The sequence below is a fragment of the Ranitomeya imitator genome, chromosome 5 (genome assembly GCF_032444005.1).
Source record: "Ranitomeya imitator isolate aRanImi1 chromosome 5, aRanImi1.pri, whole genome shotgun sequence".
Lineage (NCBI taxonomy): Eukaryota > Metazoa > Chordata > Amphibia > Anura > Dendrobatidae > Ranitomeya > Ranitomeya imitator.
In genome coordinates this window covers 238426504-238451229 of record NC_091286.1, presented here as the reverse complement: position 1 = coordinate 238451229, position 24726 = coordinate 238426504, and the positions used below count along the sequence as shown (strand labels likewise).

General features: G+C 42.4%; 1 protein-coding gene across 3 annotated transcripts in view; it reads right to left on the bottom strand.

Annotated features, from left to right (window-relative positions):
- SLC2A12 (solute carrier family 2 member 12) overlaps window positions 1–21360 on the bottom strand; it is a 114346-nt gene extending 92986 nt beyond the window's left edge. Inside the window, exon 1 of one of the 3 annotated variants that reach the window (XM_069725994.1) lies at window positions 20945–21360. In XM_069725994.1, coding sequence (XP_069582095.1) covers window positions 20945–21032 — 88 coding nt within the window. In that variant the 5' untranslated portion in view covers window positions 21033–21360. Of the gene's footprint in view, window positions 1–20798; window positions 20862–20944 lie in introns of those variants that run through there. The other 2 variants (XM_069725996.1, XM_069725995.1) reach the window with 2 other exon arrangements.
- Between the last annotated feature and the right edge of the window lie 3366 nt (window positions 21361–24726).

Below are 24726 nucleotides of genomic sequence, written 5' to 3'. Positions count from 1 at the left end.
TATTATAGATACTGTATATATATATATATCTACCTATACTATGTGTATATATCTATTCTATTCTAACCTGTCAGTGTGATTTTACTGTACACCGCACTGAATTTCCAGCTTTTCAAAGAACACTGATGCGTAAAAATCGGATAGCACTCGCATGGTGTGAGTGCTGTGCGATTTTTTTTTTTCTCGCACCCATTTACTTGCATTGGCGAGTCTCATCCAAGACTCACAGCAAATCGCAGCATGCTGCGATTTTTTTCTCAGTCCGTTTTCGGCTGAGAAAAAAATTGCAAATGAGATGTCACCTATTGACTAACATTGGTCCGAGTGCAATCCGATTTTTTATCGGATTGCACTCGTCCGTTTTGCGCGCAAGTGAGTATGAGCCCTTAGACTCATACTTCTTGTTTTGTACTGAAGACTTTTCGTCAGTCTCATTCTCACAGACACGATTATGATGATAGGTGACACCTCAATATGCAATAATTAGTAGGTGACCTCATGCTATTGCTGACCATAACATAAGATCTGAATACAGCCAAAATTAAATACCCTAAAATATAATTAGTATTGAAAATCTTTTTTTTCCTTTTTTCTTTTTATATAGAGCTAACAAAGTCCACAGCGCTTTACAGTTTGGACACATTATCATCACTGTCCTGATGGGGCTCACAATCTAGAATCCCTATCAGTATGTTTCTGGAAAATGAGGAATGTTCAAAAAACAAGTTTGGAGACATGCAATGCTTTAGGCTGGTTTCACACGTCCAGATAATTCCGGTACCGGAGAAATCGGTACCAGAGTTATCCCTGTCCATGTGTCCGTGTGCTGACGTAGCACATCAGTGTGGCACACGTGCGGCAGCCGTGTGCCGACTGAGGACCACACGGACCTTGCAGGACACAGCACTACAGTTAAGCACTGTCCCCTGCTTTTGGTGCTGAAGCCGGCATTCATTCCATCTCCCCAGCAGCGTTCGCTGGAGAGAAGGAGTGAAAAATCAAGGGTTTTTTTTGTTTGTGTTAAAAATAAAGTTTGGGGTCACCTCCCGCCTCCCATCCCCTGTGCACCCGCCCGCTTGCCGAGAAATACTCACCCACGTGGTACCGCTCATTATGTGCATATTCATCACTGTAATGAGCGGTACCATGTGACCGCTCACACAGGACCTGCTGCAGGCGCTGAGAGCATACATCGCAGGAGCTGGGTGAGTATTTCTCGGCAAGCGGGCGGGCGCACAGGGGATGGGAGGCGGGAGGTGACCCCAAACTTTATTTTTAACACAAACAAAAAAAAAACTTTGATTTTTCATTCCTTCTCTCCAGCGAACACTGCTGGGGAGAAGGAATGAAAGCTGGCTTCAGCACCACACGCAGTGGGGACAGAGCTTACTGTAGCGCTGTCTCTCCTGCAGGCGGTACCTGCACACAAAGGAGAGTGCACACTGTTCTCCGTGTGCACGTATGCGGGACGTATTGCGGTACGTGCTGCCGGAGAAAAGCGGACATGTCTCCGTGTTTTGCACATGGACCCACGGTCTGTGAAAACACGGAGACATGTGCATAGACCCATTCATTTGAATGGGTCTACGTGTGTCAGTGTCTCCGGTACGTGAGAAAACTGTCAGTACACGTACCGGAGACACTGACGTGTGAAAGAGGCCTTACAAAGAAACCTGCATTAATGCTTATTAAATGGTGACAGTTTTTATATCAAAGGTGCTGATATTAATCACTGAGGAAAGTACTCCTTTTTCTTTTTTAATTTATTATTTTCTTGTTATACTTGTTTATCCTGTTCCATATATACCTGTGAGTTTGTTAAACCATACATTTTTGTCTAACAATTGTGTGTTGTTTGTGCTTTTTGCATTGACAGTCTAACCTGTAATTACTAAAACATTTTTGCTTTCAGCTACAGTACAAAAAAGTTGTAACCCTGCCCTTCCATATGATAGCAATATCCCCACATCTTGATACTGCACCAACATGTTTTAAAGCTTTTTTTTATACGAGTAGACATGTGATATACATGATTGCTGACATAGCAGCTATAAGTCAGCACACTGTGATTAATGATGTGAATTCCACTATGGCTATAAAAGTGAAAACATGGCACACATTTTTTTTCTTTTTTTAGCAAAAAGCATCAAGGCCATCCAAACATGCAAATATGACATATGCTCAGCCAGGCTGTAAATTAAAATGGTGAAGAACTAGAAACAAGGCTTAGCTTATAATAATACCTTTCTGGAAAAGATTGGTGGATAAAGGTGTAGAGCCAGGGAGGGGGCTACCCTCTTCCAAATGCAAACTGCAAAAAAAAAAAAAAGGTCCAGCACACCTTTTCTACCAGCCTGGGCTCCTTGCTTGTTCAATTTTTGCTTGTTCCCAAATTAATTTACAATTTGTTGTAATTAGTGTTGAGCATTCCGATACTGCAAATATCGGGTATCGGCTGATATTCGCTGCATCGGATTTCCGAGACTGAGTTCCGATATTTTTAAGATATCGGATACCAGAATTGGAAGTTCCCATAGTGCAATGATGCACTATAATGGAGTGTGGGCGGTGCATGGGCGGAGACTGCGTCTGTGTGTGTGTGGGCGGTGTCTGTACGTGACCATCGGGGGTCTGTGCGGGCCTGCAGGGGGTCGGTACGGGCCTCTTGGGGGGTCTGTGCGGCCTGCTGGGGGTCTGTGCAGCCTGCCGGGGGTCTGTACGGGCCTCTCGGTGTTCTGTGCGGCCGGCCGGGGGTCTGTGCGGCCTGCTGGGGGTCTGTATGGGCCTCTTGGGGGTCTGTGCGGCCTGCCTGGGGTCTGTGCGGCCTGCTGGGGGTCTGTACGGGCCTCTCGTGCAGAGGTCTACCTAGCACCAGGTGAGACATGCTCTCTTAACATTCCCATCACCGGGTCTCTGAATCGGACACCTATTACGGTTTTTACTTTTTTATTTTTAGGGTCCCGGTTGATGCAAAATTCCCCCTAGATAGGGATAAAGAAGGGACTATGCCTTCAAAAGGGCTAATTATGCATATGGATACTTTCTCTTAGACTAGCATACAGGAGAGCTTTGTCTGCACCTTATATACAGCAGAACCACACTTATATACTATATATATTTTTGTGTGGTGGACCTTCTAACTCTGTCTTTTGATATTTGCACTTTTGTGTTATTTGCACCTTCATTATCTTGATATGTGCTTGCATCTTTTATCGATTTTTAAATTGTGTGTATTGTTATAAATAAAATGTATTACTTTTTATACTTAAAAAACTTCCTTTGGTTCTCTTGAGTTTAATATGGCAGATTTAAGGAAGGATATATCATTATTTAGTGACGAATAGTTGTCACAAGATGAATCTGGAAACAGTATTATACATACTACATACATTACATACATACTACATAAATACTACATACATACAACATACTACATACATACTACATACATACAACATACATACTACATACATACTACATACATTACATACATACTACATTCATACATTACATACTACATTCATACATTACATACAATACATACATACAGACATACAATACGTATAACATAGATTACATACTCACCATCACTTGTCATTTTGATCACCGAAGCCAGTGTCATCTGTAAAAAAGATTAAAATAACAAACAACCAGTATACTCCCTGATCCGCAGAAATCCACGAGTGTACAACGACGATCTCCCGTGGAGAATGGCAGCATCAGCTGATGCGACCGCTCTCTAGCGGCTCCAGGAACACAATGACGGGAGGAAGGTATCCTTCCGCACTGTATTCCTCCGCCGCTGTAAAAAAATAGTCCCTAGTCTCCCTTTTGGCATTGCTGCGTGAGAAATTTTCCCACGCAGCAATTGCCATAAAGTGAGACCAGTGAACTACAGTAACCTCTCAGTGATGCACTGCAGGAGCCATTGTCTCCTGTCAGTGTGTCACTGAAGGTCCTATAGAGCAGTGACATCACCCGATGTCACTGTTCTATAGGGGAGATCGTCGTGGGACACTCGTTATTAATTGGACTACAGCGGACAGGAAGTATATGGTTTATTATTTTACATTTTTTGCAGGCACTGAAGTGTGGTAAGTATGGTTAAATGAAGAATATTAAAATACCTTTTTCCCACAGTAATCTTTTGCCACCACATTATGGGTTAGTTTTGGATACTAGCAATAGATAGTCCTCAAGTTCCTTGTAGGATTCACTTAGTGAGAAGGAAATCATGTCCTACCCATAGAATTCCACCTTACTTGGTCATGGAAATGTAAATGGAATCTGTTAGCATAATCTCACACCCCAAACTACTTATATGTGCACGTGCAAGCATGTGGGGAATAGACCTAGAGTGACAGATGCTTCAAATCTGCAATAGCTCTTCAGCTTCAATTGCACATCTATGGACTGGCTATGCAAATGCATTGCTGGACTACTCTTTGAAAGCACTAAATGCACATAAATAGTTTGGTGCTTAAAATCTAGCAAATAGATTCCTTTAAATGGTCACAAATTTTGTTAACTATTGTGGTAGATGGGCTCACTTAGCTGCACATAGAGGTAGACAAAGGAACACTGTCTCTTTAAATCTTCCACTGGTTTATTAATTAAAAGTACTGCATAAACCAGTGCAATGTTAGCAAAAACAAACCCGCTCTTCCTGGCCTAACAGGAAAACCAAAACATAATGTAAGGCACAGTCATTGTTGCTATGGGAATGCTGCTTCAGGAACAAATAGCAAAACGTTCAACTTCCCTTAACATGAAAACAAAGCTCCAGAGCTTGCACCTCTAGGCCCACTCCTTCTGAATGCTCTTTAAGGCTGGGTATTAATCCTCTGGACTACGCCAACTCTACAGCTGTTCAATCAACCTAGAACTAAACGTAGATGATTAACCCCTTTCAGCACTTAGGGTGTTGGGGCATTTGCTAGATTGCTATCACTGAGGCTAACCTATAGTGAAACATACTTCCCCTCCAGTACTTTGCCAGTGACTTTGTCACACTATATACACAGTCCACAAACAGTTACTCACTGTTCTCTCTCAGGCGGACTCTGGTGGCTCTCTAACAGGCTGTCACTGCACACTTTCTCCCCCTCTATGACCTTTCTTTTTTCAAACACAACTTTTCCCCACCGGTGCAATCACTGCCTCCTGTTGTGCTCTTTCACTACCTGGAAGCTTCATCTTAGGCTGGGGTCACACTAGCATATGGCATCCGATGCAAGAGCATCGGATACGATATCCTAATGACCCTCGGCTCCTGCTCTGCTGTGAGCGGGAGCCAAGTGTCATGCTACTGTGGTCTGATCCTCTCACACAGAGAGAATCGGAGCACAGCTGAGAAAGTAATTTCTCCATCTCCTCCACTGCCGGGGTCAGCGTATATCGCACCGCACTCGGATGATATCCGAGTGATGTGCGTTGTGTCACTCGCACCCATAGATGTATATAGGTGCGAGTGAGCAAAGACTCGACTGAGTCTTGGTGCCAATCGCAGCATGCCGCGATAGTTCTCGCATGGCGACTCGGCATAAGAAAATAATCGCAGATGTGATCTGCCCCATAAATTAATGCTGGTCTGAGTGCTCCTCATTTCATAGTGTCACACCTTTGCAGCATCTCAGACCTGGTGGCCTGTCCACCTCAGTTCTTTAAAAATGATTCTGTAGCTTAATTTCATTCTCTGCTCACCTAAATTTCTTGTAGTGCAGAGCCGCCTGCAACATTTATGCCAATGGTTGATAGAAGACTTCATTGGGTTAGTATCTCTGGCCAAGTTTCATTAGCTGCATACATTGTGGTCAACATAATTGTGATCCTTAAATTAACCATAGCCTTTTGCTGCAAACACACCCATAAATACTCAAAAGACATCCAAAGTGTGAAATGTGCCTTAGGCATCAAACACATAGCTATAATACTTCTAGGTATTGCACTCATATTTGTTTAAAAAAAACCCTCTTTGTTATGGGTCTATACTAGAGATGATTAAATCTTTTGAAATTAAATTTGACAAAGTTTCCCCAAAAAGTGTTTTGCAGCTCATTGATTCACCCAAAATCTCACTAATGCAAAGCCCCTTATTGCGCAGAAAAGACGTTATGAGGTTTCTTTTAGACTGTATTGAACCCATTTAAGATCTTTAACGGAAACAACCTTAGAAATGTCCAAGTGTGCTCAACATATCTAGCTAGGGAATAAACAGAAGGTAATCTCTGATGACTAACAACACACTGCACTATTAGACAATTTACACTTTTTTGGGGCAGATGTATGCCTTCCTGGTGTTTATATGCAGGTAGAGCAAATGGAAGAAGCCATAGCCTTTACCTAAGGGGTGGTGCAAATATTATCCCTGCTTGGGGGTATCAAGAGCTTTCTAGCTCTTTGCTAAATGAAAAGGCAGGAGTTTTTTTTAGACACTGATCTATGCCTGATTCATTTTGGCAAATATAAGATTTTCCATGCTTGTGGTGAATAACCTGGTTTGCTTAGATGTGACAAAGCCACTGACCATGCTGAATGCTATTTCTTACAGTACCCTGGAGAAGGTTAGACATTATAGTATGCTCTTAACAAACTGGGTTAGTTCTTGACACTGAAGTCAATGGGATTAGGACTCCAGTATACAGTCTTGGTATGAATAAATATGCATCAGGTTGGCACAGCATATGATTAAACATCTGGTACATCATGCCAAATATACTGTAGGTGCTGCTGATTATAGACCTAACACTGGCACAGGCAAATAAGCGCTATCTCTGCAGAAAGCAAAGAGGGTTCTCCTGGTCAGCTGTATGTTTAGCAGGTGTTCCCTCTGCAAGAGCATCACTAAGCAGTGAACCCAGCTTATCCTTGTAATACACCAATTTGAAATGCCTGTTGGAAACCAGGAACAATTTCCCAAATTTGTTTTTATAGCGAGGGTCTCAAAGGATGCCTATCCAATAGCCATCCCTAAAGGTACCCATGTTATGCCACAAAAATTCCAGCATACAGTTTGACTTTCTCTAAAGCACTACTGAGGGCCCCATTGGTTTAATTTCTGCCCACCCCAAAGATTAGTCGTCATGGCTAGCGTTCCTGTTGTCATTATTTGCAGCCTGATTGTCAGCCTTGTCTCTTGGCTGTGTCAACTCAATGTCACCCTCCACACCCACTCACTGCTACTCCCCTTCCACTCCCTCCTCCAAATCTTGCAGCATGTAACATGGACGTTGAGTTTTTCAACAGTCACAGCAATGATGAACATACAGTTAGGGCCAGAAATATTTGGACAGTGACACAATTTTCGCGAGTTGGGCTCTGCATGCCACCACATTGGATTTGAAATGAAACCTCTACAACAGAATTCAAGTGCAGATTGTAACGTTTAATTTGAAGGGTTGAACAAAAATATCTGATAGAAAATGTAGGAATTGTACACATTTCTTTACAAACACTCCACATTTTAGGAGGTCAAAAGTAATTGGACAAATAAACATAACCCAAACAAAATATTTTTATTTTCAATATTTTGTTGCAAATGCTTTGGAGGCAATCACTGCCTTAAGTCTGGAACCCATGGACATCACCAAACGCTGGGTTTCCTCCTTCTTAATGCTTTGCCAGACCTTTACAGCCGCAGCCTTCAGGTCTTGCTTGTTTGTGGGTCTTTCCGTCTTAAGTCTGGATTTGAGCAAGTGAAATGCATGCTCAATTGGGTTTAGATCTGGAGATTGACTTGGCCATTGCAGAATGTGCCACTTTTTGGCACTCATGAACTCCTGGGTAGCTTTGGCTGTATGCTTGGGGTCATTGTCCATCTGTACTATGAAGCGCCGTCCAATCAACTTTGCAGCATTTGGCTGAATCTGGGCTGAAAGTATATCCCGGTACACTTCAGAATTCATCTGGCTACTCTTGTCTGCTCTTATGTCATCAATAAACACAAGTGACCCAGTGCCATTGAAAGCCATGCATGCCCATGCCATCACGTTGCCTCCACCATGTTTTACAGAGGATGTGGTGTGCCTTGGATCATGTGCCGTTCCCTTTCTTCTCCAAACTTTTTTCTTCCCATCATTCTGGTACAGGTTGATCTTTGTCTCATCTGTCCATAGAATACGTTTCCAGAACTGAGCTGGCTTCTTGAGGTGTTTTTCTGCAAATTTAACTCTGGCCTGTCTATTTTTGGTATTGATGAATGGTTTGCATCTAGATGTGAACCCTTTGTATTTACTGTCATGGAGTCTTCTCTTTACTGTTGACTTAGAGACAGATACACCTACTTCACTGAGAGTGTTCTGGACTTCAGTTGATGTTGTGAACGGGTTCTTCTTCACCAAATTAAGTATGCGGCGATCATCCACCACTGTTGTCATCCGTGGACGCCCAGGCCTTTTTGAGTTCCCAAGCTCACCAGTCAATTCCTTTTTTCTCAGAATGTACCCAACTGTTGATTTTGCTACTCCAAGCATGTCTGCTATCTCTCTCATGGATTTTTTCTTTTTTTTCAGCCTCAGGATGTTCTGCTTCACCTCAATTGAGAGTTCGTTTGACCGCATGTTGTCTGCTCACAGCAACAGCTTCCAAATGCAAAACCACACACCTGGAATCCACCCCTGACCTTTTAACTACTTCATTGATTACAGGTTAACGAGGGAGACGCCTTCAGAGTTAATTGCAGCCCTTAGAGTCCATTGTCCAATTACTTTTGGTCCCTTGAAAAAGAGGACGCTATGCATTACAGAGCTATGATTCCTAAACCCTTTCTCCGATTTGGATGTGGAAACTATCATATTGCAGCTGGGAGTGTGCACTTTCAGCCCATATTATATATATAATTGTATTTCTGAACATGTTTTTGTAAACAGCTAAAATAACAAAACTTGTGTCACTGTCCAAATATTTCTGGCCCTAACTGTATATAAGTTGCTGTTCTTCCTCCATCACTTTTTCTATGAGAGTTTTTTCCAGGATAAATGTGTTGAATTACATTGTTGATGCCACAGTGCCCTCCTTACAAATGTCACCTCTTCGAAGAGCTTCAGTAGGCAACACGCATCTCCTCATCAACTATCAATAGCAGATCTCAAAGCAAGTTGTGCTTTAACTGCTACATGATATAAGCTGTGACCCCTTTATGCTGCTCATAAAGACCCTACAGCATATGCAGCATTGAATTCCAGCAGGTTGTGACATCGCAGATCAGGCTGTGCATTGGCATCACATACTGTTTTTGAAAAACCAGGAGAGCATCCCTTGCCACAGTTAAAATGAGCACTTTCCTTGCCATAGCCACCTCTTGGTATATTCCAAAAGAAATGTTGCACAATTAAATTCAGGATGTGTGCCATGAAGGGAGCTTCAGTTACTTTACTCAACCACAAGGAAACCAGAATGTTCCAGGCATTGTCGATCACAACAGTTCCCAGCTGCAGTTGACAGGGAGCCATGCAGGTGGGATTTACGGCTTCATGCACAGCAACAACTCATTCATATATGGCTTTTGTCACACATGATTCCAAGCTGTAAAACTGTTTGGCAGCACTTTGCATTGCATGAACAAAAATAATGAGGACAATGTGTAGAATCAGTGCTTTGGGGATCGGGTCATATTTGTTGAGTAGAATGTGTAGGAGGAAAGAGATATTTGCCACTTGGTGGTGGAAACAGATGTAGCTGCCAGTTGTAGAGGCATTACCACTTATCCCAATTGCTTTGGGGCATCGCTGCCACTCAAAACATTTACTCAATGGGATGTCAAACTCATGTGTTGTTCCTGGCCATAGTTACTGCTCCAAGTGTCTACAGTGCAGTGCACTTTAGAGCACAAAGGCAAGTTGAGAGAGTGGCGCAGATTCTCCTGAATGTGACAGCACAGAGCAGGTAACCTTTATGTGCAAAATAATGGTGGCTCCATATCTTCCAGGAATGCTGAGTGCTAGCCGTAATTTTGCAAAATAGCGATGACTCGGAGAGCACACAGTTATATTTCAAATGGAGGTGTCAGAAGATAGAGATAGAGCCTTGATAATATGTCTAGTCACATTCACTGCACACACCAATAGTATCACTCATAAAATATATTTTATTGTGGTAGATAAGATGTCATATAGTTCAAAGGAAGACAATGCAATCATTCAATGTTTTTTGGAGATTTTACACATGTGGTCAAAATTGTTGGTACCCCTCGTTTAATTACAGAAAAACCCACAATGGTCACAGAAATAAATTGAATCTGACAAAAGTAATAATAAATAAAAAATCTATAAAAATGAACACATGAAAGTCAGACATTGTTTTTCAACCATGCTTCCACAGAATAAAAAAAAAAAAATCTCATTAAATAGGCCTGGACAGAAATGATGGTACCCCTGAAAATAATGTGACAAAAGGGACATGTTAAATCAAGGTGTGTCCACTAATTAGCATCACAGGTGTCTTGGAATCAGTGAGTGGGCCTGTATATAGGGCTACAGATACTGTGCTGTTTGGTGACATGGTGTGTGTCACACTCAACATGGATCAGAGAAAAGGAAAGAAAGTGTTGTCTCAGGAGATTAGAAAGAAAATTATAGACAAACATGTTAAAGGTAAAGTGATAAGACCATCTCCAAGCAGCTTGATGTTACTGTGGCTACAGTGGCACATATTATTCAGAAATTTAAGATCCATGGGACTGTAGCCAACCTCCCTGGATGTGGCCACAGGAGGACAATTGATGACAAATTGAAGAGATGGATAATATGAATGTTAACAAAAGAACCCAGAAAAACTTCTAAACAGATTAAAGGTGAACTTCAAGCTCAAGCAACATCAGTGTCAAATTGCACCATCCGTCATTGTATGAGCCAAAGTGGACTTCATGGTAGACGACCAAGGAGGACACCATTAGTGGAAAAAAAATCTTAAAAAGGTCAGACTGGAATTTACCAAACTACATGTTGACAAGCCACAAAGCTTCTGGGAGAATGTCCTAAGGACAGATGCGACAAAATGGAACTTTTTGGCAAGCCATATCAGCTCTATGTTCACAGACGGAAAAATGAAGCATATCAAGAAAAGAATACTGTCCCTACTGTAAAACATGGAGTAGGCACTGTTATGTTCTGGTGCTGCTTGGTTTCAGTCACAGGCCATGGGTCTTGCAACAGGATAATGACCCAAAACACAGCTAAAAACACCCAATAATGGCTAAGAGGAAAACATTGGACTATTCTGAAGTGGCCTTCTATGATCCCTGATCTAAATCCTAATGAGCATCTTTGGAAAGAGTTGGGACATGCCGTTTGGAAAAGGCAACCTTCAAACACGAGACAACTAGAGCAGTTTGCTCTTGAGGAGAGGGCCAAAATACCTGTCGAGAGGTGCAGAAGTCTCATAGACATTTACAGGGATCGTTTGATTGCAGTGATTGCCTCAAAAGGTTGTGCAACAAAATATTAAGTTAAGGGTACCATCATCTCTGTCCAGGCCTATTTTATGAGTTTTATTTTTCTTTAAATTCTTTGGAAGCTTCGTTGAAAAGCAATGTCTGACTTTCATTTTTTAATTTTCATAGATTTTTTATTTATCATTACTTTTGTCAGATTCAAGTTATTTCTGTGACCATTGTGGGTTTTTCTGTCATTAAACGAGGGGTACCAACAATTTTGACCATGTGTGTACTTCTTTATTGGAGCATGCAGTGATTGTAACTATGCTTAATTTCACAAAAGGTAGCCAGCTGCAAATGGTAGAATTGCAGCGACTGCACCATCAGCACCTTGACCTGGTGAGATTTTAATTGGCACACAGACAGTTGTCTGAGAGCATACCTCTGTTTTCCTGATACACAATCATGGATGAATATCTGCTGTCACAGAAAAGGAGGAGTATTTGGAGAAAAACAAGCAGTAATGGTGGGTGATAATAAATCATATGATGACTGCAACCAGGTAGTACTTGATTGCTGAACTGCTTGTTTTTTTCCAAATGAACAGGTGATGCTGCTTTGTGTATTGATGGAGAGCTTACAGAGAGCCAAAGAATCATATGGCAGAAATGTGCAAAAGAACTCACACATGAAATAGCTGTACATGCAACTTTCAACTTTCTTAGGTGCTTTTTAGCTTCCTCCATTAATAGCATGTGCAGAATCACCTGGTCCAGAACCAACCACAAAAGAAGGAGATTTTACCCAAGTTTAATTTTGCAGCACCTTGCCTCTGCTGTGTATCACTGAGGCAAGTACCCTGCTCCTCTGATAACATCACCTCCTCAAAACCCTTCTTGGGTTCCCAGATCTGGTCGACCATAGAATCATCATTATTATTATCCTCATCATCCCCTACTCTGCTGACTGTTTCCTCTGTGTGGAAAATGACCTCAACTCCTTGCCCCCACCCCCACAAAATCCCCACCAAGAGATTTGCCCTGGGTCAGTGGGCTACTGCCACTGCCAGTGCCTCAAACACCATAACTCAGGCTGACTGTTTATCGCTTCCAATAAATCAACTAGAACTTCCTTCAATCCCAGGGTGCTGTGGGTTAGGGCACAAGGGAGAAGTATGGATAGACGTGTCATTGATAAAATTGAAATTGTACTATGTAAAGTATTAAGCAAAGGATGTGGATTAAGCAGGACATTGACTCACTGATTGTGTCACTGTTGGAGGCAACATCATCCTCCTGTGACCGAGATGAGTGCTGTTGCATAAATTACATTATCGCCTCTACTTCGTCACCGATATTGTGCTTCCTAGAAATGAAATAGGGAAGTGTGACCTAAATTTGGTACTACTATTGATGGGATGGCTGATGCCAGCAGTGCCAGTGGTATGTTTTTTTTTACACTACCACGATCATTGCCAGTGCCACATCTTAATTCACCATACATTGTGGACATATGTATAATGTTATCCAACTCTGGAAAATATTGCATCAACAAGAAATGCTATGGAGGTTACACGTGATAAAGGCTAATGTCAAGCGGTTTAGGAGATATGATAAACTGTATTTATGTTTTTGCCAAATGTTCTTTGTTTACATATAATTGACACATACATACACTATGGTACTGCTATACCTCTAAGGTGTATTACCATTGTTTGTAATTTTGGAATTGCTACATCTTATATGTATTACTACAGCGCCCCAGAGTCCTGGTCGTTGCAGTAATCTTGTTCTTCCACAAGGGGGAGTGATATTACGTCTGATGGCACTAAAGGAGTTCACCCTGCCAGGTAGCGCAAACCATACACCACACTTCACACTCCAGTCCACCAGGGGGACCAAACTTTCTATCTACTAGGCCACTCCTCACATTAGGGTAAAACTGGTGGGTTGGATAGAAAGTGAGAGAGAAGCTGACTGGGCTTTGCCCAGGCAACACCTGTCAGGCAGACAGCGAGAAAGGAGGAACACCACAAAGCTGCAGGCATAGGGCCCCAGACAGGGGTGGGATCCTGTCGGAGACCTAGCACGAGACACAAAGACACGGAGCTGCGCCTGCAACCCATGCGGCAGCATCCTAAGGAAGGACGAGAAAGGAATTGTATTGTAGAAAGTGAGACACAAAGTCATAGCACAAGGAGAAAACCAGAAGGAGTTCTGCCCTGAGAGAGGCTGCCTCCTTCTGAGGTGCGTAGCCGGTGGCCGGAACACCGAGGGAGTAATAGACTCTACGCTTTACTTCAGAGACCAGCAGGACAGTCAATTCCAAGTTGGCTGCCCGACCTTAAATACCTAAGAAGACACGGTGGCAAATTGTGGGGGTCGGGGCGTCTCTAGGGTCACTATAAACAAGCCTCAGGCCATCAGTCATACAGGTTTGTCCTATCCACACCATCTGGGGGACAGAGAGGAAGAAATAACATCTAGAACATCTACAAGAGTTGTGAGGACCTTACCGAGTTGCTCAGCAGGGAGGTACTACAACACCCAGGCTCTAGTAGGAAGGCTACTGAATTCCACCTGGATAAGGGGACTCTGGATGTGCCTTCGGACCGGCCAGACTCTACCTACCCTGTGGTCTGGGGCCATGGACTGTGGATGCTGAATCCTTCAGTAAAGGTAAAGAGACTGCACCCTTGTGTCCTCATTATTCATTGCGCCTCACATCATCCACCATCTACTACCTACACTCTGGGAAGCCCTGGGGATATACTTCACCTGTGGGAAGGTATACCATCTTGCTGCCATAACATCACCTCAGTGGACCCCTAAGCAGCGTCGGTAACCCTGACCGAATACCATAGGTGGCGTCATGAACACTATCCCTTTAAAGACCTTTCCCACCATTTCATCAACGGACCTCCCGAGGGCCACGGACCGGGCCAGCCACTGTGACATCCCCACTGAGTACAGAAGAGGGCCCGGTGCTAAGTTCCCCATAGCCCTTGGGGGCGCTCCATTACCATTTACTGTATTAGTATGTATTAAATAGGGAAAGTTTACTACCCCGGGTCAGCCCCTAGATGGGGGAATAGAACATTACCTCAGCTGGGTCACTAGATGGGGGAATTTTAGTACAGTACATATTTAGCAATAGGAGGGGCTGCTGCTTGGTAAGCCAGGGAATAGTTCCTGGAATAGTTGAGTAGGGCGGGAGCGCCCAAAGGGTCCACATGGGCTATAGGCCTAGGACACAGCAGAAGCTGTGTGGACCCAGCATCTAGCATCCAGGTGGCCAGAGCACAGAAGAAAGTACAGCAGCAGCAGAGCTAGCCCACGAAGAGTGACTGAGGCTGTATCACTGAGGAAGAACGCTAAGCAGGATGGGAGCAAGTAATCCAACATGTGGCAGATTTTGGCGTGGGACGCTATTCTTAGGACCGGGGCGAAATGGCAGAGAATACCCCCATGAGAAGCAAAAATTCTGGGCATTGAGGACACTAAGGGACTGGAAGACACGGTCCGTCCAGGGGACAGGTTTAGCGGCAGAGAGAAGAGGCAAGGGAAACCGTTACCAATTTCTGTGATTAATTGTGCCCTGGATGATGTCGTGCTGAGTAAAAGAGTTGAAGTTAAAGTGAAGCCGGACTGTGACTCTTTATTTGTGGAACCATCTGCAGAGGAAACAATCTTGTACCGGGAGAACCCAGATGGCGTAGAGGAGCAGCACCGAGGTACTCAGCAGGGAAGGGGCCAGCGGTGACACAGAGATTACTGGCGGTGATACAGGGATTACTGGCGGCCATTATTACAGCCTTGAAGCCCAGCTTTATACTTTATATTAAAGGTCTAATGCAACAGCTTGCCCATGATATTGGTCTGGCTTGTACTTGTATGCAATTTGAAAATTTAAACTGGTTTGCCACTACAGACCAGCACTATTAAATGTCTCAATTTAGTGTAATAATTTCCTTTTTCGATTGCTGGATAAATCCTGTCAGCAGGATTGTGCTCAGTAACCTACAGACACTGTCAGATCGGTGCCGTTACACTGATTAAAGTGATCCTGTCAGCAGGATTGTGCACAGTACCCTACAGACAGTGTCAGGTCGGCGCCGTTATACTAATTAAAGTGATATCTTGGTTGGTGAAATCCATCTTGTGGTTGTTGTTTCATCTTTATTTTCAGTTTTTAGTCAATGATTTGCCCATGCCCTGGGGCGGCCTGTGAGGGGTCTTCATGTGGAGCTCTGCTTAGGTATTCATAATGCAGACTGCTGAATAATGTGAAGAAAATGTATTCTTGGTAAACATGCGATTATGCTGCAGAGCAGGTGCCACGGCTGTCACCTGCCTGCAGAAGGTTTTTTTTTAATTATGTAAGGTATTCATTAGGTAAACTAGGCGGCAGGTATCTGAGAGATGAGAGACCTGTCAGCAGTCTGCATTATGAATATCTAAGCAGAGCACCACATGAAGACCCCCACAGGCTGCCCTGGGGCACGAGCATATCATTAACTGAAAACTGAAAATAAAGTTTAAAGAACAATCATATGATGGATTTAATCAACCCAGGTATAATTTCAATCAGTATAATGGCGTCGACCTGACACTGTGTCTAGGTTTCTGTGCACAATCCTGCTGACAAGTTCCCTTTAAGTGGGTACATTCCCCCTGCTCAAGGAGGATAACATAACAACTAATGCAAAGGAGTAGTACAGTTGTGCTCAAAAGCTTACATATCCTGGCAGAATTTATGCTTTCTTAGCCTTATTTCAGAGAATATAAATAGAATTATAGAATCATAGAATGGCAGAGTTGGAAGGGACCTCCTGGGTCATCTGGTCCAACACCCTGCTCAAAGCAGGATTCAAATGTTAACACAAAACCTTTTTCTCTACTCATGGTTAGTGGTTGGGTGAAGCCATTTATTGTCAAACTACTGTGTTTTCTCTTTTTAAATCAAAATGAAAACCCAAAACATCCAATTGACCCTGATCAAAGGTTTGCATACCCTGGTGATTTTGGCCTGATATCATGCACAGAAGTTCACACAAATGGGTTTGAGTGGCTACTAAAGGTACCATCCTCCTCACCTGTGACCTGTTTGCTTGAAATCAGTGTGTGTGCATAAAAGCTGAATGAGTTTCTGGGATCCGGACAGACACTTGCATCTTTCATCCAGCCACTGATGTTTCTGGATTGAGAGTCATGGGGAAAGCAAAAGAATTGTCAGTGCATCTATGGGAAAAGGTAATTAAACTGTATAAAACAGGAAAGGGATATAAAAAGATATCCAAGGAATTGATAATGCCAGTCAACAGCATTCGGAATGTGATTAACAAATGGAAAATGAGTGGCTTTGTAAAAACAAAACCACAGTCAGATAGACCCCCCAAAAAATGTTGTCCACAACTGCCAGGAAAATTGTTCGGGATGCAAAGAATAACACACAAATAACATCAGCTGAAATACAGGACTCTCTGAAAACTAGTGGTGTGGCTGTTTCAAGATGTAAAATATGGAAGCATTTAAAGAAAAATGGGCTGCATGGTCGAGTTACCAGAAGAAAGCCATTACTGTCCAAATGCCACAAAATATCTCACCTTCAATACGCAAAACAGCACAGAGATAAGCCTCAAAACTTCTGCAACAAAGTAATTTGGAGTGATGGGACCAAAATTTAACTTTCTGGCCACAACCATAAATGTTACATTTGGAGAGAAGTCAACAAGACCTATGATGAAAGGAACACCATTCCAACTGTAAAGCACGGAGGTGGAGCTGATGTTTTGGGGATGTGAGAGCTACAAAGGCACAAGAAACTTGGTCACATTTGAAAGAAAGATGAATGCAGCATATTACTGTATCAGCAAATAGTGGAGGCAAATTTGCAATCATCATGAAGCTTGTATAACAGTGTACATTTGAAATTCATGAAGAACAGGAGAAGTTCCAGAAGACTGGAGAAGAGCAAGTGTTGTCTCTATCTTCAAAACAGGGAAGAAGGTGGACCCAGGGAGCTATAGGCTTGAAAGATCTTTGAACAAACTATTAAACAACATGCATGCAAGTACCTGGTTGAGAATGAAGTGATAAACCAGAGCCAGCATGGTGTTGTAACTAATAAGTCATGTCAAACTAACTTAATTTCCTTCTATGACAGAATCACTGACTGGGTAGATCAGGAAAATTCAGTAGCTATAGTATATCTTGACTTCAGCAAAGCATTTGAGCAAAGCATTTGATATCTATATTTGATTTGATATCATACCATCCTTATTGAAATGAAAAAGTATGGAATGGACAAGGCAACTGTTAGGTGGATTTATAACTAGCTGAGTGATCTGACCCAAAGAGTGGTCATAAAGTACTGCACAAGCTAGGAGGGATAGCTAATACTAGAGAAGACAGAGAGAGGATTTAAAAGGATCTATGCAAACTGGAACTGTGGGCAGCAAATAGCAGAATGGTTTTTAACAAGGAAAAATGCAAAATCCTACATCTGGGCATGAAAACATGCTAAAAACATATACAGAATATGAGGAATAGCGCTAAGCAACAGCACATGTGAAAAAGACTTGGGTATACTAGTAAATCACAGACTGCACATGAGCCAACAATGTGATGCAGCAGAAAAAAGGCCAACACAATTCTGGGTTGCATTATCAGAAGCATAGAGTCTAGATCACGTGAAGTAATTATCTCCCTCTACTCCTCTTTGGTCAGACCTCATCTGGAATACCGTGTCCAGTTTTGGGCACCACATTTTAAAAAAGACATCAACAAACTGGAGCAAGTTCAGAGAAAAGCAACTAGAATGGTGACTGGTCTGCAAACCATGTCCTATGAGGATCGTTTTGAGGAATTAGGAATAGTGATGAACGAGTGTATTTGTTGCTCGGGTTTTCCTGAGCACCCTCGGGTGACCTCCGAGTATTTGTTAGTGTCCGGAGATTAAGTTTTCATCACCTCAGCGGAATGATTTACAGCTATTAGCCAGGCTGAGTACATGTGGGGGTTAGCTGGTTGCTAGGGAATACTCACATGTAATCAAGCTGTCTGTAGCTGTAAATCATTGAGCTGCTGTGATGAAAACTAAATCTCCGAACACTAACAAATACTCGGAGATCACCTGAGCGTGCTCGGGAAAACCCAAGCAACGAGTACACTCGCTCATCACTATTTAGGAATGTTTAGTTTGCAAAAAAGAAGACTGAGAGGTGACTTAATAGCTGTCTACAAATATTTGAAGGGTTGTCACAGTGTAGAGGGATCATTCCTATTCTCATTTGCACAAGGAAAGACTAGAAGAAATGGGATGAAACTGAATGGGAGAAGATACAGATTAGATAATAGAAAAAAAAAAATTGACAGTGAGGGTGATTAACTAGTGGAACAGGCTGCCACGGGAGGTGGTGAGTTCTCAATCAATGACAGTCTTCAAACAGGCTGGACAGACATCTGTCTGAGATGGTGTAGTGAATCCTGCATTGAGCAAGACGCATGAAAGCTGTGTTTAAAAATCATGGTTATTCCATAAAATATTAATTTCTGAACTCTTTCTGAGTTAAAACATTTGTATTGTTGTTTCTAAATGAATATGAGCTTGTTGTCTTTGCATTATTTGAGAAAGCCCTGTTTTTTTTTGTTTTTTTGACCACTTCTCCTTTTCAGAAAAAAAATACAAAATGTATTGCTTGGAAATTCGGAAACATGTCAGAAGTTTATAGAATAAAAGAACAATTTACATTTTACTCCAAAATATACCTATAATGAGAAAACATCAGACAAATTGAACATTTTGCAGTGGTCTCTTAAATTTTGCCAGAGCTGTATATACTGTATATAATTTCCCTACTTGCATATTTTACAATGCATGTCATAGTCCGCCCTGACTGGGTGCGCTAAGCGATATGATGTGATAACTGCACGGCATTATGAAGATGCCCATGTGGCCATACGTACTGTTATAATGAGCCCGCACTCTGGCTAATTCAATATTCAGCAACGTGTTAAATGGCACCAGGTATTTTTGTTTTTTACTTTTTGCCCAAATGAAATCGAAAATTGTTCAAATTCACCAGGACCTGCGAATTTCCTGAAATTCATCTCAAATTCAAGTCGCAGCAGACGTTTTGATCATCTCTAATCTATTCTGTACCCTTGTGAACCTTGTGGCATGCATCATTGTACCACGTATTAGGCAAAAATACTCTTGTAAAAACACTGATGAATGATTGCATACAGGTGCATAGAAAGGACCCTACTATACCATTAGATGAGATATTTGATGGGCTCCTTATAACGTAGAACTGTCATACGATAATATGAAGGAAACACTGGGATCACCAATACTTCTAATTTCCTATTAGTGGCATTGTAGGTCCAAAAATGCAGAAATGGAAAGAAAATAACTAGAGTGGTGTAGATACAGCCGAAACTGCTCTGCATTATGGCCTCAAAAATTGTTCCACTTATCTCATCTCATAAGCTTATATACATGCCTGTATCCTGCAATTTTAATATGATAAATTACAGCACCCATAGACTTCTGTGAGTACCCTACTGTGAGATTGTATGTTCTCCCCAGGTTTGCATGAGTTTCCTCCCAGTACTCCGGTTTCCTCCCACACTTCTAAGACATACTGATAGGGAATTTAGATTGCGAGCCCCAATGGAGACAGTGATGATGATATCTGTAAAGTGCTGTGGAACATGATGGTGCTATATAAGCAAGCAAAATAAAATATTAAGTTATGAAATACTGCACCTTTGTAATCTCCATTGAATGTTATATTACGCACCCAATAACCTCATGATGGAGAAACAAGGACCCGATGTGTCCTTGTAAAGCCTCATGCACACAGATTAATTATATACACGAGGCTTAAATATAACGCTACGGAAAAGGAATATTGCACTTTCAGAATTTTTAACTTGTGAATAAAGTTAGACAAAAAGTTTTTTTTATAAATGTAGCAAAACAGCACCAAATAATACATGACAACTGGTCTGGGCAGCATGGTGGCTCAGCGCTGGAGACCTGGGTTCAAATCCCACCAAGGACAACATCTGCATGGAGTTTGAATGTTCTCCCAGTGTTTCCTCCAGTTTCCTCCCACACTCCAAAGACATACTGATAGGGAATTTAGATTGTGAGCCCCATCGGGGACAGCGATGATAATGTGTGCACACTGTAAAATGCTGCGGAATACGTTAGCGCTATATAAAAATAAAGATTATTGTTACGGACACTTTTTTTTGCTTTTGGAGGTTGACGTAATGATTTTACAATATATGGATAAAAAAAAACACAAAACCAAAACAAATAAACAAAGAAGAAAGCAGTATGAAATAATATAGATCACTTTATGCATTTTGTGGAAAAAAAAGTCAAGCTACAGTATGTTTTAGAGTTATTTTACCTTTGGTCACTGATGAAGCAAAGCACATTAGCAAAAGTAGAAGAACAAGAGGCCTGGTGAGAACTTCACTTAATAAAAAATGAGAGAAAGTAAAGATCCAGAACGAGCAGAATTTGTATTTCCATTGTCACGCAGACTGTCGTTACCTGTTTGTCTAGGATCTGGTTGGTTCCTGTCAACTGCGGCACCCTGCTGCGGTAGTATGAGGTCCTCTGTGGTGCTCTCGGGAAGCATTTTCCTGGTGTATGGGATTGTTTCCCAGGGGACATGTATCTCTATGGAAAAGATGCTCTTCTCTTCCCAGCTGCAGCAGACAGTGAGTTTACCTTGCCAGGCATGGCTTCATAAGGCTGCAGGTTTTAAAGTGCTGGTGCGAACAACTTTGTTTCTATTTCAAAATACTTTGCCCTTCAGTGACACAGACTGCAACTATTCTTAGCAACCTATGGCAGGCTCAGGGAGGGGCCTTGTGCGGCCGCATATTGTTCTGTGCCTGACACAACAACAGCCTGAAACATGGAGCATTTCTGTTCCCTTCATTTGCATTCTTCTTATGATTAATGTCGCGTGTGTGCTTCATTACAGGATTTAAAGCTTACCTAAGGTCAAAACCTGTTACTTGACTCCTTCAAGAATTTGCAGCGTAATGAATAAAGTTTCCCTGGTTGTTAGTAAACTTTTACAGATTTTCCTTAAACAAAAAGTCCCTTTCCTGGGTCCTCTCCTCAGTCTCTCTAGAACAGGGATTTCAAACTCGAATACACAGAGGGCCAAAATTAGAAGCTTGAACAAAGTCGCCGGTCAACCTTGATATTTATTAAAAAAATATCTACAATTGAGGAAGTTTTTCCTTATCAAATATAACAATGAACTTTTTCATATGGAAACAAACTTAAAGGGTTGTCCCATTAACAAAGTATATAAAACAGAAGAAAGAACGCGGCAGCACTCACCGGACCTGTGATCAAGTCTTGTCTTTATTAGGAAGCACGTAAAAACATCTTCACGGCACGGGGGAGTGGAGAAGCAAAGGAGGTGAGCGGGGAAAGGACTCACAGGTCCGGTGAGTGCTGCCGCGTTCTTTCTTCTGTTTTATATGGTATGTTCCTGTTTTTTCTACGCGAGCACCTCCCGAGACTGTCAGTGTTCCATGATTAAGGACTGAGTGTGTACCTAACCTCGCTTGAGGCTGTGCTGCTGTGTTTTTCTTTTCTCTTGTTTGGCCCATTAACAAAGTATATTTTAATTAATAGATCTTAGAATAAAATATTGGAAAAATATAATATGTTATGTAAGAGCAGTAAAAAGCATATTGTCCCAGTGGCCTAATTTAAATATGTAATAACAAAGCATAAAAAACCTTGAATGATACTGACAATAAAGTACACTGCTCAAAACATAACGGGAACACTTAAACAACAGAATACACTGTAACTCCAAGTAAATCAAACTTCTGTGAAATCAAACTATCCACTTAAGAAGCAACACTGTTTGACAATCAATTTCACATGCTGTTGTGCAAATGGAATAGACAACAGATGGAAATTATTGGCAATTATCAAAACACACTCAATAAGGGAGTGGTTCTGCAGGTGGGGACCACAGACCAGATCTTAATACCAATGCTTTCTGGTCACTTTTGAATGTTGGATGTGCCTTCACACTCGTGGTAGCATGAGATGGACTCTGCAACCCACACAAGTGGCTCAAGTAGTGCAGCTCATCCAGGATGACACATCAATGCGAGCTGTGGCAAGAAGGTTTGCTGTGTCTGTCAGCGTAGTGTCCAGAGACTGGAGGCACTACCAGGAGACAGGCCAGTACACCAGGAGTAGTGGAGGGGGCCGTAGGAGGGCAACAACCCAGCATCAGGACCGCTACCTCAGCCTTTGTGCAAGGAGGAACAGGAGGAGCACTGCCAGAGCCCTGCAAAATGACCACCAGCAGGCCACAAATGTGCATTTGTCTGCACAAATGTTAGAAACCGACTCCATGAAGATGGTTTGAGTGCCCGACGTCCACAAATGGGGGTTGTGCTCACAGTCCAACACCGTGCAGGACGATTGGCATTTGCCACAGAACACCAAGATTTGCAAATTCGCCACTGGTGCCCTGTGCTCTTCACAGATGAAAGCAGGTTCACACTGAGCACATGTGACAGACATGACAGAGTCTGGAGATGCCATGAAGAGCGATCTGCTGCCTGCAACATCCTTCAGCTTGACCAGTTGGGCAGTGGGTCAGTAATGGTGTGGGGTGGCATTTCTTTGGAGTGCCGAACAGCCCTCCATGTTCTCGCCAGAGGTAGCCTGACTGCCATTAGGTACCGAAATGAGATCCTCAGACCCCTTGTGAGACCATATGCTGGTGCAGTTGGCCCTGGGTTCCTCCTAATGCAGGACAATGCTTGACCTCATGTGGCTGGAGTTTGTCAGCAGTTCCTGCAAGATGAAGGCATTGAAGCTATGGACTGACCCGCCTGTTCCCCAGACCTGAATCCGATTGAACACAACTGGGACATCATGTCTCGCACTATCCACCAACCACAGACTGTCCAGGAGTTGGCGGATGCTTTAGTCCAGGTCTGGGAGGACATCCCTCAGGAGACCATCCGCCGCCTCATCAGGAGCATGCCCAGGCATTGTAGGGAGGTCATGCAGGCACGTGGAGGCCACACACACTACTGAGCATCATTTCCTTGTCTTGAGGCATTTCCACTGAAGTTGGATCAGCCTGTAGCTTCATTTTCCACTTTATTTTTGAGCATCAATCCAACTCCAGACCTCCGTGGGATATTAGTTGTGATTTACGTTGATAATAGGTTTTATTGTTCTCAACACATTCCACTATGTAATTAATAAAGTTTACAACTGGAATATTAATTCAGTGATATCTAGGATGTGGAATTTCAGTGTCCCCTTTATTTTTTTGAGCAGTGTATGATGCAAACAGAAGTGCCCCCAAACACAGTAAGATACCTCCACAGTGAACTCATTCATGGTACCCTCTACTCGTAAGTTATGATGACTCTACTGTACCCCACCTCCATCAAACCCCTTGACAAAGAATGGTGACACCATAACAGTATGGTTCTCCAAATGTAATAACCACACAGCCCTCCATACAGTATAATGGCCACAAAAAGTGCTCCATACAGTATAATGGGCTTCACATAGTCCTCCATATAGTGTAACGGGACACTGCATTGCCTTCCATACAGTATAATGGCCTCACATACTGCTCCAAATAGTATAATGGCCACAATAGGTGCTCCATACAGTATAATGGCCCAACATGATTATCTATACTGTATAATAGACACAAAAAGTGCTCCATACAGTATAATAGCCCCCACATAGTGCTCCATACAGTGTAATAGCCAACATAATGCTCTACACAGTTTAAGGCCTCACATAGTGCTCCATACAGTATACTTGCCCCATGTAGTGGTCTGTACAGTATAATAACCTCACATAGGGCTCCATACAGTATAATAGCCCTGTATAGTGCTCCATACAGTATAATGGCCTTACATAGGGGTCTGTACAGTATAATAGCCCCATATAGTGCTCCATACAGTATAATGGCCTCACATAGGGGTCTATACAGTATAATGGTCTCACAAAATGCTTCATACAATATAAAGGGCTCCACATAGTGCTCCATATTGTATACTGGCCCTATGTAGTTCTACATTCAGCATAATGGCCTCACATAGTGCTCCATACGATACAAAGGGCCACATATAGTGCTGCATACAGTATAATGGCCCCACATAGTGCTCCATTTAGTATAATGGCCCACGTAGTGCTCCATAGAGTACACTGGGCCCACATAGTGCTCCATGCAGTATAATGGCTCTACATAGTGCTCCATCAAGTATAATGGCTCCACATAGTGTTCCATACAGTATAATAGGCACCACATA